This window comes from Musca domestica, unplaced genomic scaffold, assembly GCF_030504385.1.
Source record: "Musca domestica strain aabys unplaced genomic scaffold, Musca_domestica.polishedcontigs.V.1.1 14, whole genome shotgun sequence".
In the NCBI taxonomy this organism is placed as follows: domain Eukaryota; kingdom Metazoa; phylum Arthropoda; class Insecta; order Diptera; family Muscidae; genus Musca; species Musca domestica.
This window is the reverse complement of record NW_026712192.1, coordinates 6988187-7002118: the sequence shown is the minus strand read 5'-3', so window position 1 is coordinate 7002118 and position 13932 is coordinate 6988187. Positions and strand designations below refer to the sequence as shown.

At 37.2% G+C, this 13932-nt stretch overlaps 1 protein-coding gene across 2 annotated transcripts in view; it reads left to right on the top strand.

Annotated features, from left to right (window-relative positions):
- The first annotated feature begins 353 nt into the window (after window positions 1-353).
- LOC101897279 (probable cytochrome P450 28d1-like) overlaps window positions 354-13932 on the top strand; it is a 30788-nt gene continuing 17209 nt past the window's right edge. The window contains exons 1-6 of one of the 2 annotated variants that reach the window (XM_059118992.1): window positions 354-766; window positions 5935-6073; window positions 6141-6248; window positions 6315-6419; window positions 11401-11814; window positions 11886-12009. In XM_059118992.1, coding sequence (XP_058974975.1) covers window positions 573-766; window positions 5935-6073; window positions 6141-6248; window positions 6315-6419; window positions 11401-11814; window positions 11886-12009 — 1084 coding nt within the window. In that variant the 5' untranslated portion in view covers window positions 354-572. 2 annotated transcript variants of the gene reach the window in all.

Here is a 13932-nt window from a genome sequence, read left to right as displayed (position 1 = left end):
TATACTTTGTGAGGTCTAAAATGTGTATTTCGAGGTGTTACAAACGAAATGACAACCTTAATATACCCTCCATACTATGGTGGAGGGTATAATAAAGGCGCGTGTAGGCCTACTGTATCACAATCGATAGATTTTTGTAATCGCTTTCAATGTTCTAGTTTTCTCTCACCCCCATTTACCAAGGGTGCAAGTCATTCAATAACATTAGTTATCAACGGAATACCCCATATGTGTATATAGTATGTTCGTGTGGGACATAAATAAAAAACGTTGATACTTACCATAGCTCACTCAATAACAATTGATGAGAACGCAAAACAAGATAAGCATATAGAATCTCAGTACTAACCTAGTCCCCGCGCATGATAAGCGTTTAAATAGAACTACATTTTCGGGAGCAACTTTCATTGCATACAAAGTGTCCGAACTGGACGGTTAATTTAAAAAATAATAATTTTGTTTTCATTCAATTGAAAGTAATTGCATACGTTCGTGTGTGTGTGTGTGTGTGTGTGTGCGCTCGCGATTTATTTGAGTTCCAAACATAAACACTAAATCACCGGTGGGATACAATGGATTCCTGGATGATTACGTTAAGTTTAATCTTGGGTGCTTTGGGTGCATTTTATGTATTTTTGATATGGAACTTGGGCGGCTGGAAAAAACGAGGTGTTCCCGAGGCAAAAGCATATCCTGGTATTGGTACATTTCCAGCTTTGTTTACCCAGCAACGTCATGTCACTTACGATATTGATGATGTTTACAGGTATAGTACGGATGACAAGTGTTTACATATAAATCTGTAAAGAAAAATAATTCCCAAAATTCAAAATGTGCTGAATCATTAAAAGTTTCCAAAGAAAAAAAAACTACGATCGGCTGTTGAAACTATATGATAATATATGTCTGTGTGTGTGTCATACAGGTCAATAAATTACGCCAATCAGTTTTAATAAATTATATTAAACAATCGTAAATATTTTTTTAAAATTAAATGAACGAATAAAGTCAACAAGTAAAAAGCACATAAGTTCAGCCGGGCCGAACATTCAATACCCTCCAACATATAAGGAACTTGAAAAGCTTAAAAAATCGTCGAAAAATATAGTTCAAATGAAAACCGGTATATGGGGGCTATACAAAGATCAGAACCTGCAAAGGCATTTTTTTTGTCATAAACGGTAGTACCCATTAGGATCTTTAAATACGAAATTTAAAATAGCTTCGTTTGAATAATGTCGCTTATATAATCAAATAACCAAAAAAAGGAGGTACCGTTATATATGGGGTATAAGAAGATGTGGACCTGCATGGGCAATTTTTTGTCATAGGTAGAAATACGAAATTTGAAAAAAATTCCGTTCTATAAGTTCTCTAATAAAAATCAGAACGTGCAAAGGCAATTTTTTGTCATAGTCGGTAGTACCCATTAGGATCTTTAAATACGAAATTAAAAATAGCTCCGTTTGAATAATGTCGCTAATATAATCAAATAACCAAAAAAGGAGGTACCGTTATATAGGGGCTATACGAAGATGCGGACCTGCATGGGCAATTTTCTGTCATAGGTTGAAATGTCTATTACGAGCTTCAAGTACGAAATTTGAAACAATTCCGATCTATAAGTTCTCTAATATAAAAATACCGAATATTGGGAGGTAACGTTATATAGGGAGGTAACGTTATATAGACGTGGGCCTGCAAAGCCGAGTTTTAGTCATAGGCTGTAGTATCCATTGGGAGCTTCAAATACGAAATTTAAAACAAATACCAAAAAAGGAAGGTATTATTATATGTGGACGTGGATCTGCTGAGACAGTGTTCTGTCATAGGCTGAAGTATGCATTAAGATCTTCTTATCGTTAAAATTATGAAAATACCCAATATTTAGAGGTGCCGTATATGGAGGCTCTACGAAAACGTGGACTGATATGACCCATTTATTAACTTAACCTGTCTACTGTCAAAATATACAGCCTGCTATCTGAATTCCTTCGAAATACAGCGTGATTACAACAGACAAACAAACGGACAGAAAGACAGACAGACAGACAAACGGACATCGCTAAATCGACTTAAATTTTACGCTGATCAAAAATGGGTCTGGCATAAGTATTTCGAGGAGTTATAAACGGGCACGAAGTTAAAATATCACCACACAGTGGAGGGTATAAAAATAGAAGACGCGTGTAACGGCGTTTTGAAAGTTTCCGAAATTTTCCGATTATTCCTTGGATTCCTTGGAATTCTTACATTTTTTATATACAGGGTGAGATAAAAGAACTGCAATAGAGTGAAACACCGTAATTTTTACATTTTTTTTAAATTTTATTGAATAAAAGCAAAAAATGTCGGAAATAGCATCAAATTTTTAGAATGGGTTTAGATTTGTTCGAATTGGTCACCTTTGGCACGAATTATGGCCTTCAAACGGCCAATGAAACCGTCACACGCTGCCCGAATGTTGCTCTGCGGTATAAAACTTTCACAGTTTCAATTTTTGCCCATTCCCGGCGAAGCGCTTGCCTGAGGTGATCGACACTTTGGTATTTTTTAGTGCCAACCTTGCTTTCCAAAATACTCCAGACGCAATAGTGCAATGGATTGGTTGGGCTGGAAATGAAGCGAGGAACCTCATTTTGTAGCCATTTTTGCTGAGTGTGATGGTACTGAGTCCTGTTGGAATGTCCAAGGTCTGCGGCTAAAATGTTTGCGTGCCCAAGGCTTTAATACACCCTCCAGGATATTTTCGCGATAATATTCGGCATTTATTTTGCTGTTATGGTGGCCCACCCCATCACCATGGCCGGCGCTTGAGTTCTGGTGGCCAATCGAAGGTGCATATTTTCAGCTGAGCTCTTTGGCAAGTAAACACCATCATTTTGTTTGTTTACAAACTGCTGGACTACGAATTCTTCTCATCGGAGAACACCAAATTTGGCAGTTCACCACTTTCGGTCAAGTGAAGCAATTCTTTAGCTCCTTTGAGTCTATTTGTTTTCCGTTGCGGTGTAAGTTCTTGCCCTTTTTGGAATTTCAATGGCTTTACCCCAAGGTCTGCGGCCAAAATGTTTGCGTGCCCAAGGCTTCGAATATTTTCGCGATAATATTCGGCGTTTATTCTGATGCCACGGTCGATTAATAAGAACGGAGAGCGACCATCGGTCGTTATGGCGGCCCACACAATCACCATGGCAGGCGCTTGAGTTCTGGTGGCCAACCGAATGTGCACATTTTCAGCTGACCTCTTTAGCAAGTAAACACGATCAGTTTGTTTGTTTACAAACTGCTTGGCAATGTTTTCTCATCGAAGAAAACCAAATTGAGCAGTTCACCACTTTCGGCCAAGCGAAGCAACTCTTTACTTTCAATGGCTTACCCCGAGATATGTTCGGCTCGCGAGCCCCACTGCGACGCGGGTTTCGATCAAGTCGCTTCTCTACTTTTCGAACCATTTCTGCTGATGTTGCTGTTTTCTCCCGTTCACTTTCTTGACGTCGGGCTACGCTACCAGTATCACGGTAACGAGCGATGGTATGAGACACAAAAGATTTAATCACATTTAATTGCTGGAGTGCTCTACGATAGCCACTTGTGGTTTTCCAGCCAAATATTAAGAAATCACAATATCACGCTTAAATTCCATCACGAATAACTTTTTTTCGGGAAAATTCTCACCAAAATGCTTTTGTACGCTTGTAGATAGTATAATGAGCTGTCACTGGAATAATTTTAACATCTCTCGGACGAGTGGCTAAGAAATGACAGCAGTCTGAAGTTGGTTGCAGTTTTTTCATCTTAACCTGTATATCTGTATATCTTCAAACGATTTCGGATTAATTGTGCACGAAATAGCCAATATCAGTCTAAATGACTTGAATTTTGGCATATCCGACCGAATTCAGTCTAAAAGCAAGTACGTCAAATTTGGTGAAAATCGGTTCAGATTTAGCTATAGCTCCCATATATATGTTTAATCCAATTTGATTAAAGTACCTCATATTCTTAATGTGCATTCAACAACAATGATATTTGGTACCATATATCTTATAGAGGTCGGAAATACCTTTGCCAAATTTTATCAAGATCGGTTCAGATTTGGATAAGGCTCCCATATATATCTTCAAACGAATTCCGGTTAATTGTGCACGAAATGGTCAATATCTGTCAAAAATTCCTAAATGTTGGTACATCCGATCCGATCTAGTAGCAAATTTGGAGAAAATTGGTACATATATAACTGTAGGTCCCATATACAGGGTTGCCCATATTCGACGGACCTTTGGGCCCATTCCAATCGATGAGGCTTGTCCGCAGGCAACATTCTTTGCATCAATTGAATTTTGTAGGGGAACAAATGCAAATCAATGCGAATAATCCGTTGTAAAGTGGACCGAGCCATGCCCAACTGCTGAGAACGGCGTTTTTGGGATGTTCTTGGGGACCTCTCAACACTGGCTCGTACGGCAGCGATATTCTCGGCCGATCGCCTTGATCGACTTTTATATGGCCTCTTCTGATTAGAAAGAGCCTTACCAGTCGAAAATTTTTCGTATAAACGCTTAATGGTGTTCTTTGAAGGCGCACTTCTCACACTTTTTAATGTTTTAAAAGCACGTTGAGTTTTCACAATTGACTTCTTGTAAATTTCAACTATTTCAGAGTACTCGCGTGGCGTGTATTGGTTCATGGTAAAAATCTGCTTGGACTGACGCTTCAAACGCGGTATGTCAATAAGCGATGTGACATCTCTGTCAAAAGTTATGGCGTTGCCAGATGGGTCCGTCGAATATGGGCAACCCGAGAACGGCTAAGATTTGGATATAGCCCCCATATATATTCTTAATCCGATTTCAGGTTTATTGAGCAAATAATGGCTAATATCAGCCCAAATAGAGTGAATTTTGGGACATACGTTTCCATTTTGTGGACCTCGGCACCGATTTCTGCCCGTCTGTCTGTCGAAATCACGATACCGGTCTCATTATTTGACGTAGAGCGTCAAAATTTAGCAGAATAATTTGTATTGTGTCTAGGATGGTTGGTATTGAAAATGAGATATATCGGTCCACGTTTTGGTATAATCCCCATATAACGGTACCTCCCGATATTCGGTATTTTGATTATTTTGCCACATTTTTTCACGAATTTGTCTGAAATTTGGTATTTGTAGGTCATAGTGGGTCCTAATTCGTGTGGCGAAACATTGCATGTATAGGTCCACGCCTTGGTATTTCCACCATATAACGGTATCTCACGATATTCGGTATTTTGGTGATTTTTGCCACATTTTCCCACAAATATGTCTAAAATTTGGTATTAGTGGGTCATAATTGGTTCTAATGTTTCCATTACCCTAAGGTGGAGGGTATTAAAAGTTCGGCCCGGCCGAACTTAATGTTTTTTTACTTGTTTAATATAATACTTCTCGAAGTGATATCATGCACTCTATAGCAATGTTATTTGGTATGACAGATTGAAATGCCTCCGTCAAATTTAGTGAAAATCGATTCAGAACTGGATATACCTCCCATATATTAGTTCTCTCTGAAACCAAACTTTAACTGCCCTAAAGCCAAATGTTGATAGGTGGTATGATCTACTTGAAATAAATTATTTACGGAGCTCTTCTAAATGCGCATAGTGGTGTAGGGTATCATATAGTCGGCCCCGCCCGAATTTTGATTTTTTTAGCTCTAACCGTTCAAGTGATGCGAAATGGTAATAAATGTAGTACATTTTAGTACTTTTCGCACACTTACGGTGAAAAAAATTATATTTTCTTAGTAAGCCGTGAATCGGCATTTTATTTGTTTCAGTCATAATTTTGAAACTATTTGACTATGATTTGGCCTTTCAGGTTCTCATTTTTCGGAAAAAGGCCTTCTTCTCTGCTGCAACTTATAAGTAAAGCAAAAATATATTTCTTTCTAGAAAATATCGCAACAATAACAGATTTGTTGGGGTCTACAATGGCCGGGAACCTCAGTTGCTGATATTGGATCCAGATCTGGTGCATCGCATCCATGTCAATGACTTCAAGTATTTTCATGACAATGCCATAGGTGATACGGTAAGTTTTGCGGGATTCTCGGGTGTTTTTGAATACCACAATTGAATAATATTTTATTCGATTGCAGCTCGATGAAAAATCCGATGCAATTGTTGCAAATAATCCGTTTTTCTTAAGAGGCGAGGAATGGAAAGAGAGGCGCAATGAATTGGTACCAGGAATGTCACCAAATCGGGTATGTCAATTTGATGGAAGGATTTGAGAAGTGAATTTAAAATACCCTATTTTATTGATTTTTCAGATTAAAAACGTATATCCCGTAACATTGGAAATTTGTAAACGTCTATCGGATTTCATAAAGCAACAGATTAATACGCCGAACAAACAGGGAATCGATGCGTATGAGGTAAATATTTTTCTGTGTTTTTTTTAAGCGCGATTGAAATTTGCTTGCGAGCGAAAGTTCTCGAAGAGAGTTTACTACTACTACTACTATTTGGTTTTTGGTGGAAGTGCTCCTGTGTTAGCAATGTTGGAAAATCAGAGTGTGAGGCATCATGTACCGATGCAAGGAATATAAAGCATGTGCCCTGTGAATTTTTTTGTAAAAATGTGTGTCAAGCCTTTGATCTTTTATTGCAGAGGCTCCGAAAGGGTTGGCCAATATTGTCTACTATATCGTATCCGACCTAAGTCTGATATAAATATTTCAATGTGCCAGATTTGGCCTATATCGACTATTTCCTGTACTTTATATGGGATATGTGATAATTTTTAGAAAATATTAAAACGTGCGTGAGGTACCAGGCATATTCGACCGAAGTAGTCCACTTTTATACTTCATCTAATACAGATGAAAATCTGTGGTCACAAGCAATAACAGCCTAAGTCGAAAATCATGCTTTGGAGAAAAATCACTTTTTATATACAAAGGAGTTTCTGAAAAACTTAGGAAAGAGAATGAGGAAAAATGTTATGCTAAATTAAAGATTATTAAACAGGCAATGCTAAGAATAAAAACGGTAGTGGAAATCTCATGTACTTAGAAGATATTTAAAAAACAAAAACATATATGGTTATTGCAAATGGAAAATGGGAATTTGCAAAGAGTATCTCGACTTATGTCTTTATTGTAAAGTACTATTGCGTTTGTTGCCTGACATATATCGAATTAGGCGGGTACTGCATATTGAAAATTTCCTCGTACTGAACTTAGGCCTTTTGATTATTTAAGTGCATTATTTTTCCATAAATTTTATTTTAAGAAAACTTAACCTAATTACAGATGTACATACTTACCACTAAAACCGTTGGAAGGTTAAAAGAATATATAAAAAAAGAATATATAAAAAAAGAATATATAAAATCTATGTCTGGCTCATCTTCGACTAAGTCTGGATGTACATAAATACAGTCCTGTGTTTGTAAAATTTTATAAAAAGGATGAAAACATGTGTTTATAAATGGAAGTAAAGCAAGCAGATCTTTTTTCTTTTTTTCGCTGATTTTGACACACTCGTTTAGTAAATATAAGTAGTCTCTCTTCATTGAATTAATACCGCGTTTTACCAAATTTAAAGTTTGGAAGGGAGCATTTATATCTAATGTGGTTTTATATTCAATTCTTCCAAAATTAGTTTTTCTATATCTTAGCCATCTAATATTTTTCCAAACAAATCTCTCACCAATTTGATTAGTGTTTCTCCACATTAACTTTGTTTTTAATAATAGCGAAAAATTATAAAAATCTTCTGAATTCATTTCAACGACTTTAAATTTATGTTTAGTACCTACACATCTAACAAAATTGTACCAGTCGTGAGGATGTTGTGTTTGAGTGTCTGTCCTTTTCTTTTTCCTTTCTATTACAGTTTCTAAAAATTTATGATCTATTGTTTCTAAATTTTGATTGATTTGAAGAGCCAATATGAACATTGCGCATACGAATGAGTTCTTATTTTGTCCCACACAGGAATCGCTATAAAAAATAGTGTGATTAACTTATTCAAGATTGATTAAAAACTTGAACAAGCACGATGCAATTTGGTTGCCACCACGAGCAGATAACGCTTCATGCCACATAAAGCAATGTGGGGTACCAGTTATGCAGTCATGAATGGTTAAATTATACCTCCAAAGTTGCCTTTTTAAAAACTTATTGAGTTTCTTAAGAATGTTGTAGTCAAACACTGCTGTAAATCAAAAGTAAAGATTTTGATTGTTGAGTCATTGGCGGCTAAAACTTTGTGATTCCTTTTCGATTCGTACGCTAAATCTGCTTAACTTTGATGAGTTGTGAGATCATTTTCTAAATCGCCTAACAGAATAGCATCTGCTTCCTGTTTGCAAATACTAATATTAGCTTTAAGTTGATCGCAGTAAGAACAAGTGTCAAGTTGAGGTTTCTTGAATTTTATGTTCATGCCTGCAAAACATTCATCATGATTAGTTGACTTATCTTCTTCAGCTTTAGTATGTAGTTGGGTAGAAAAAAATTGATTGGCAATTCAGCATTACTGCTTTCTGAAAAAGACATGCGACTTTCATCGTTGTCTTGCAAAGAATTTTTTTTTCCAAAAAACTCATGCGACTGCCTTCATCACGATCTTTTTATGTAAAAAATTCAAACAACTAAGTAATACAGTTTTTTTTTTATTTTGTTCACCATTCTCTTACCTGTTACATAATCTATTTTCTGCTTCTTTTCACTGTTCTCCATATTATATTTGTTTATTTTTCGCCGAATTATATTTTAATATTTTTTTATAAACACTCTTATTCTCTTCTGTACGTTTAGACCAAATGGCTTAACTGAAATCAATTTGACACAATGCTTTTATTATAAAAGCCTAACTGCAATTTGTACAAAATCTGAGAGCATACGCCATGTGCAATTTTCGCTTATGTAGATATTGCTCTCTTTCTAGCATACTAAGCTATATGCAATAATATTTTATGTAGAGATAGAAGGTGTTCTTAATCATTCTCAATTTGCAATATCCATTTATCTCTACATAAGCTCTTATGCAAACTCTCTTGTTTATTGCAATACGATTTACAAAAAATATGCAAAAACAGCTTAACCCATTATAGGCTATTTATTAAAATTAATATATTATAGAAACACGGTCGGAAGTATATTTAGGCGGTTATTGTATATGTAATGGGGTTTCTTTACGACTTATGTCAATATGTTTTTACTTATATCTTTTTAAATAATTTTGCTAGAGAAATGGGGATTTCACGCACATGTTTAGTTTTGTTAGTTCAATAAGATAGCATACATATCTCAGATCTTTCTTAAGTCGACTTAGGCGGTTATTGCTTGTGACCACAGAAATATTGGTATGGCAATTTAAGAGAAATCATAACTTCGATATTCATCTCAGGTTTCTGGTTGAGAGAAATATTTAGACATAGTAAGTTGTAAAGAATCGCCGTGTGGATTCGCAAGTTATGACAGCTAAAAGTATTGAAAATTGTGTCCCTTTTTGGGTGAGGTAACAGAAGGGGCTCACAGATATATATCATCTTCACAACAGATCTTGTGTAAGTAAAAGTTCTTGGAAGTTCGAAATTTGAAGAGAGTTGGATGCTTAATTCGCTTACCCTACCCTATGTGGGGGAGGTACCAGAAAAAATAGTCCGATGTCTACCATCTTTATAGTAGATCTTATGTTAATGGAAATATTGAGATGTACCAAGTCTGAATGAAATCAAACGTAAATTTCGTGTTTTATGAGCTTGAAGGTTATTCAAAATTTTGACCCTTTTTGGGGAGGTACCAGAAGGAGTAGACCGATATATTCCATCTTCACTTGAGACCTTGGGTTAATAGAAATATTGAAATGTGCTGAGTTTAAAAGCAATCGAATGCTTATTTCGCGTTTTGTTTTTCAAAATTTTGACCCGTTGTGGAGGGGGTACTATAAGGAGTGGACCGATGTTTACCATCGTTTGTTTACAAACTGCTGGATAACGAATGTTTTCTCATCGGAGAAATCCAAATTCGACAGTTCACCACTTTCGGCCAAGCGAAGCAACTCTTTAGCTCTTTTGAGTCTATTTTTTTTCTGTTGCGGTGTAAGTTCTTACACTTTTTGGAATTTCAATGGCTGTACCCCGAGCTCATTTTTTTATATTTGCCGAATGGAATATTGCGATATCTTCAGCTCACGAGCCATTTTTCGGCCACTGCGACGCGGGTTTCGATCAATTCGCTTCTTTACTTTTCGAACAATTTCTGCTGATGTTGCTGTTTTCTTCTGTCCACTTCCTTGACGCCGGGCTACGCTACCAGTATCACGATAACGAACGATGGTACGAGACACAAACGATTTATTCACATTTAAATGCTGGAGTGCTCTAACGATAGCCACTTGTGGTTTTCCATCCAAATATAAAGAAGTCACACTATCACGCTTGAATTCCATCACGAACAATTGTTTTTCTGCAAAATTCTCAATAAAATGCTTTTGTACGCTTGTAAACAATATAATGAGCTGTCACTGGAATAATTTTAACAGCTGTCGGACGAGTGGCTTAGAAATGACAGCAGTCTGAAGTTGATTGCAGTTTCTTTATCTCACCCTGTATATTGTCCATTTTCGCACCTGACCTATCGCTGACAAAAATATTGGGATTTGCAAAGTTTGAATAAAATCGAATAATCGTTTCTCTTTCTATGAGGTAAATTATTTTCTTTGAAAGTTTTGACCATTTGTGGGGGAGGTACTATTGGACCGATTTTGCCCACTTCTAAAATCGAGCTTAGTTTGACAATAATATTACGGTATTCCAAGTTTGGGCCAAATTGGATGCTCCCCTTGAGTGTTATCGTGCGAACCATGGAAGCCAGACAGACAGACGGACGGACACCTTTCAATTGAATCCAAATGTCCTAAAACGGATTTGGTCCAAAGAGACCTAGGTTCTAAAAATTCGATGAGGATCGTTTTGGCCGTATCAAATGATATATACCCTATATCGCCATATGACAGAGGGTAACGAATTAGAGAGAATGTAATTCGAGGGCATTTTACTCCCAATCGAAATTGAGCAAAGCATTTTCTTTCTCTCTCTCTCTTAGTCGCATGACATGGGAAATGGAAATGGAGCGCTTCTGTTCGAATTTAAATAGAGAGTGAAACTCGCTCAGAGTTATGATTTTAAATAAACACCGGTCATTCCAAAATTTCTTCGTAAAACTCTTAAAGTAAAGGAAAGGTCGGTAAAACTTCGAAGCTTGTACAAATTCCTGGAAGTTAAAAAAAAATAATTTTGTGGCGATTTCTCCGGGCTGATTTTGGTCTGGAAAATTGTGAATGAATGATACCGCCGTATTTGATTCCATTTGAATTTATTCTTTATCTCTGTTTCTTCTACAGCTTTTCCTTCGCTACACCACCGAAGTTGTCAGCGATTGTGTGTTGGGAATTCACGTGGGAACGTTAAACGACAAACAATCCAGTTTTCTTGATAGAATCAAAAATCTATTCCGATTTTCGCCATCACAGATTATGTACCAGATCTTAGTTGCTTTTATGCCCAGCCTAAAGAAGGTGATGAAAACGCGGTTTTTCACCAAAGAAAATGCGAAATTTTTCTTCGATCTTATGTCGGATTCAATTGAATTGCGACAAAAAGAAGGTGCTACAAGCCGGGCAGATTTTTTGAACTTTTTGTTGCAGTTGAAAGAAAAGAAAAATTATCCAAATATTTTATTGACGGCACATGCTATGACATTTTTGACCGATGGTTTTTTGACGACATCGCATAGCATTACCCATTGTCTGCTGGGGGTAAGTTTCCGGCAAAGGAGGTGGAATTAAGTTTTTCGATTCGATGTGATTTATGTTTTTCCCCATTTCAGTTGGCAAGAAATCCTGAGGCCCAAGAAAAATTACGTAAGGAAATTCTCAGCAACATTAATGATGAGGGTATTGTGAGTTTTGAAAGTCTCTCGGAAATGAGTTATTTGGATGCATGCTTTAATGGTAAGTAAAGTAAAATTACATTGAAATGTCATTAAAGCCTCAGCCATAGGGTTGGAGGGAGTATACAGGGTGAGATAAAAAAACTGCAACAAAGTCAAACGCCATAATTTTTACATTTTTTTTTTAAATTTTATTGAATGAAAGCAAAAAATTTTGGAAATAGCATCAAATTTTAGAATAAGTTTAGATTTGTTCGAATTGGTCACCTTTGACACGAGTTATAGCCTTCAAACGGCCAATGAAACCGTTACACGCTGCCCGAATACTGCTCTGCGGTGTTTTGGCCCATTCACGGCGAAGCGTTTTTCTTGAGGTGATCGACACTTTGGTACTTTTTAGTGCAAACCTTGCTTTCCAAAATACTCCAGACACAATAGTCCAACGGATTGGTATCCGGAGATTTTGGTGGCCATTGTGCTCTGGAAATGAAGCGAGGAACCTAATTTTGTACTTACTCTTGGTTGGCGCGTGCTAAGTGCGATGGTACTGAGACCTGTTGGAATGTCCAAGGTCTGCGGCCAAAATGTTTGGGTGTCCAAGGTGTTAATACACCCTCCAGAATATTTTCGCGATAATAATCGGCATTTATTCTGATGCCACGGTCGATTAATACGAGTGGAGAACGACCATCGGCTGTTATGGCTGCCCACACCATTACCCTGGCCAGCGCCTGACTTCTGGTGGCCAACCGAAGGTGCACATTTTCGGCAGACCTCTTTGGCAAGTAAACACGATAATTTTGTTTGTTTACAAACTACTGGACAACAAATGTTTTCTCATCGGAGGAAACCAAATTCGGCAGTTCACCACTTTCGACCAAGCTAAGCAACTCTTTAGTTCTTTTGAGTCCATTTTCTTTCCGTTGCGGTGTAAGTTCTTTCACTTTTTGGAATTTCAATGGCTTTACCCCGGGCTCATTTTTCAATATTTGCCGAATGGAATATTGCGATTTGTTCAGCTCACAAGCCATTTTTCTGTCACTGCGACGCGGGTTTCGATCAAGTTGCTTCTTTACTTTTCGAATCATTTCTGCTGATGTTGTTGTTTTATTCCGTCCACTTCCTTGACGTCGGGCTACGCTACCAGTATGGCGAATAACTGTTTTTCTGGAAAATTCGCACGTAAATGCCTTTGTACGCTTGTAAACAATATAATCAGCTATCACTGGAATAATTTTAGCTGTCGGACGAGTGGCTTAGAAATGACAGCAGTCTGAAGTTGGTTGCAGTTTTTACACCTGGGTCTTTACGACGACGTGAACCCGCATAGGCAACTTTTGTCATAATTATAATATTCAGATGCGAAACTTGAAAATAATCGGTGACTAATGTAGCTAAAATCATCAAAATACCGAATATCGGGGCTATATCAAACGTGGACCTACACAGACAATTTTCTGTCATAGGCTGTAATATCCATTACGAACTTCAAATGCCAAGCTTGAAACAATTCCGGGGAATAATGGCGCTAAAATCATTAAAATGCCGAATATCTGGAGGTGCCGTTATATGGGGGCTATACGAAGGCGTGGACCTGCACAAACAATTTTCTGTTATAGGCTGTAGTATGCATTACACACTTCAAACACCAAGTTCGAAACATTTCCGGTAAATAATGTCTCTTATATCCCCAAAATACCGAAAATAGGGAGGACTATACCAAAACGTGGACCTCCATGGCCCATTTTCAATACCAAAAGTCCTATTTCATTTCGGTCGGAAGCTAGAGCGATTTCCACAGACGGACAGACGAATAGACGGACGTTCATAGCTAAATCGGCATAGAATTTTATGCTGATCAGGAATATATATACTTTGTGGCATCTGAAATGTATATTTCGAGTTGTTACAAACGGGATGACAAACTTAATATACCCTCCATACGATGCTATGGTGGAGGGTATAAAAAGAGCAATCGCTCCCA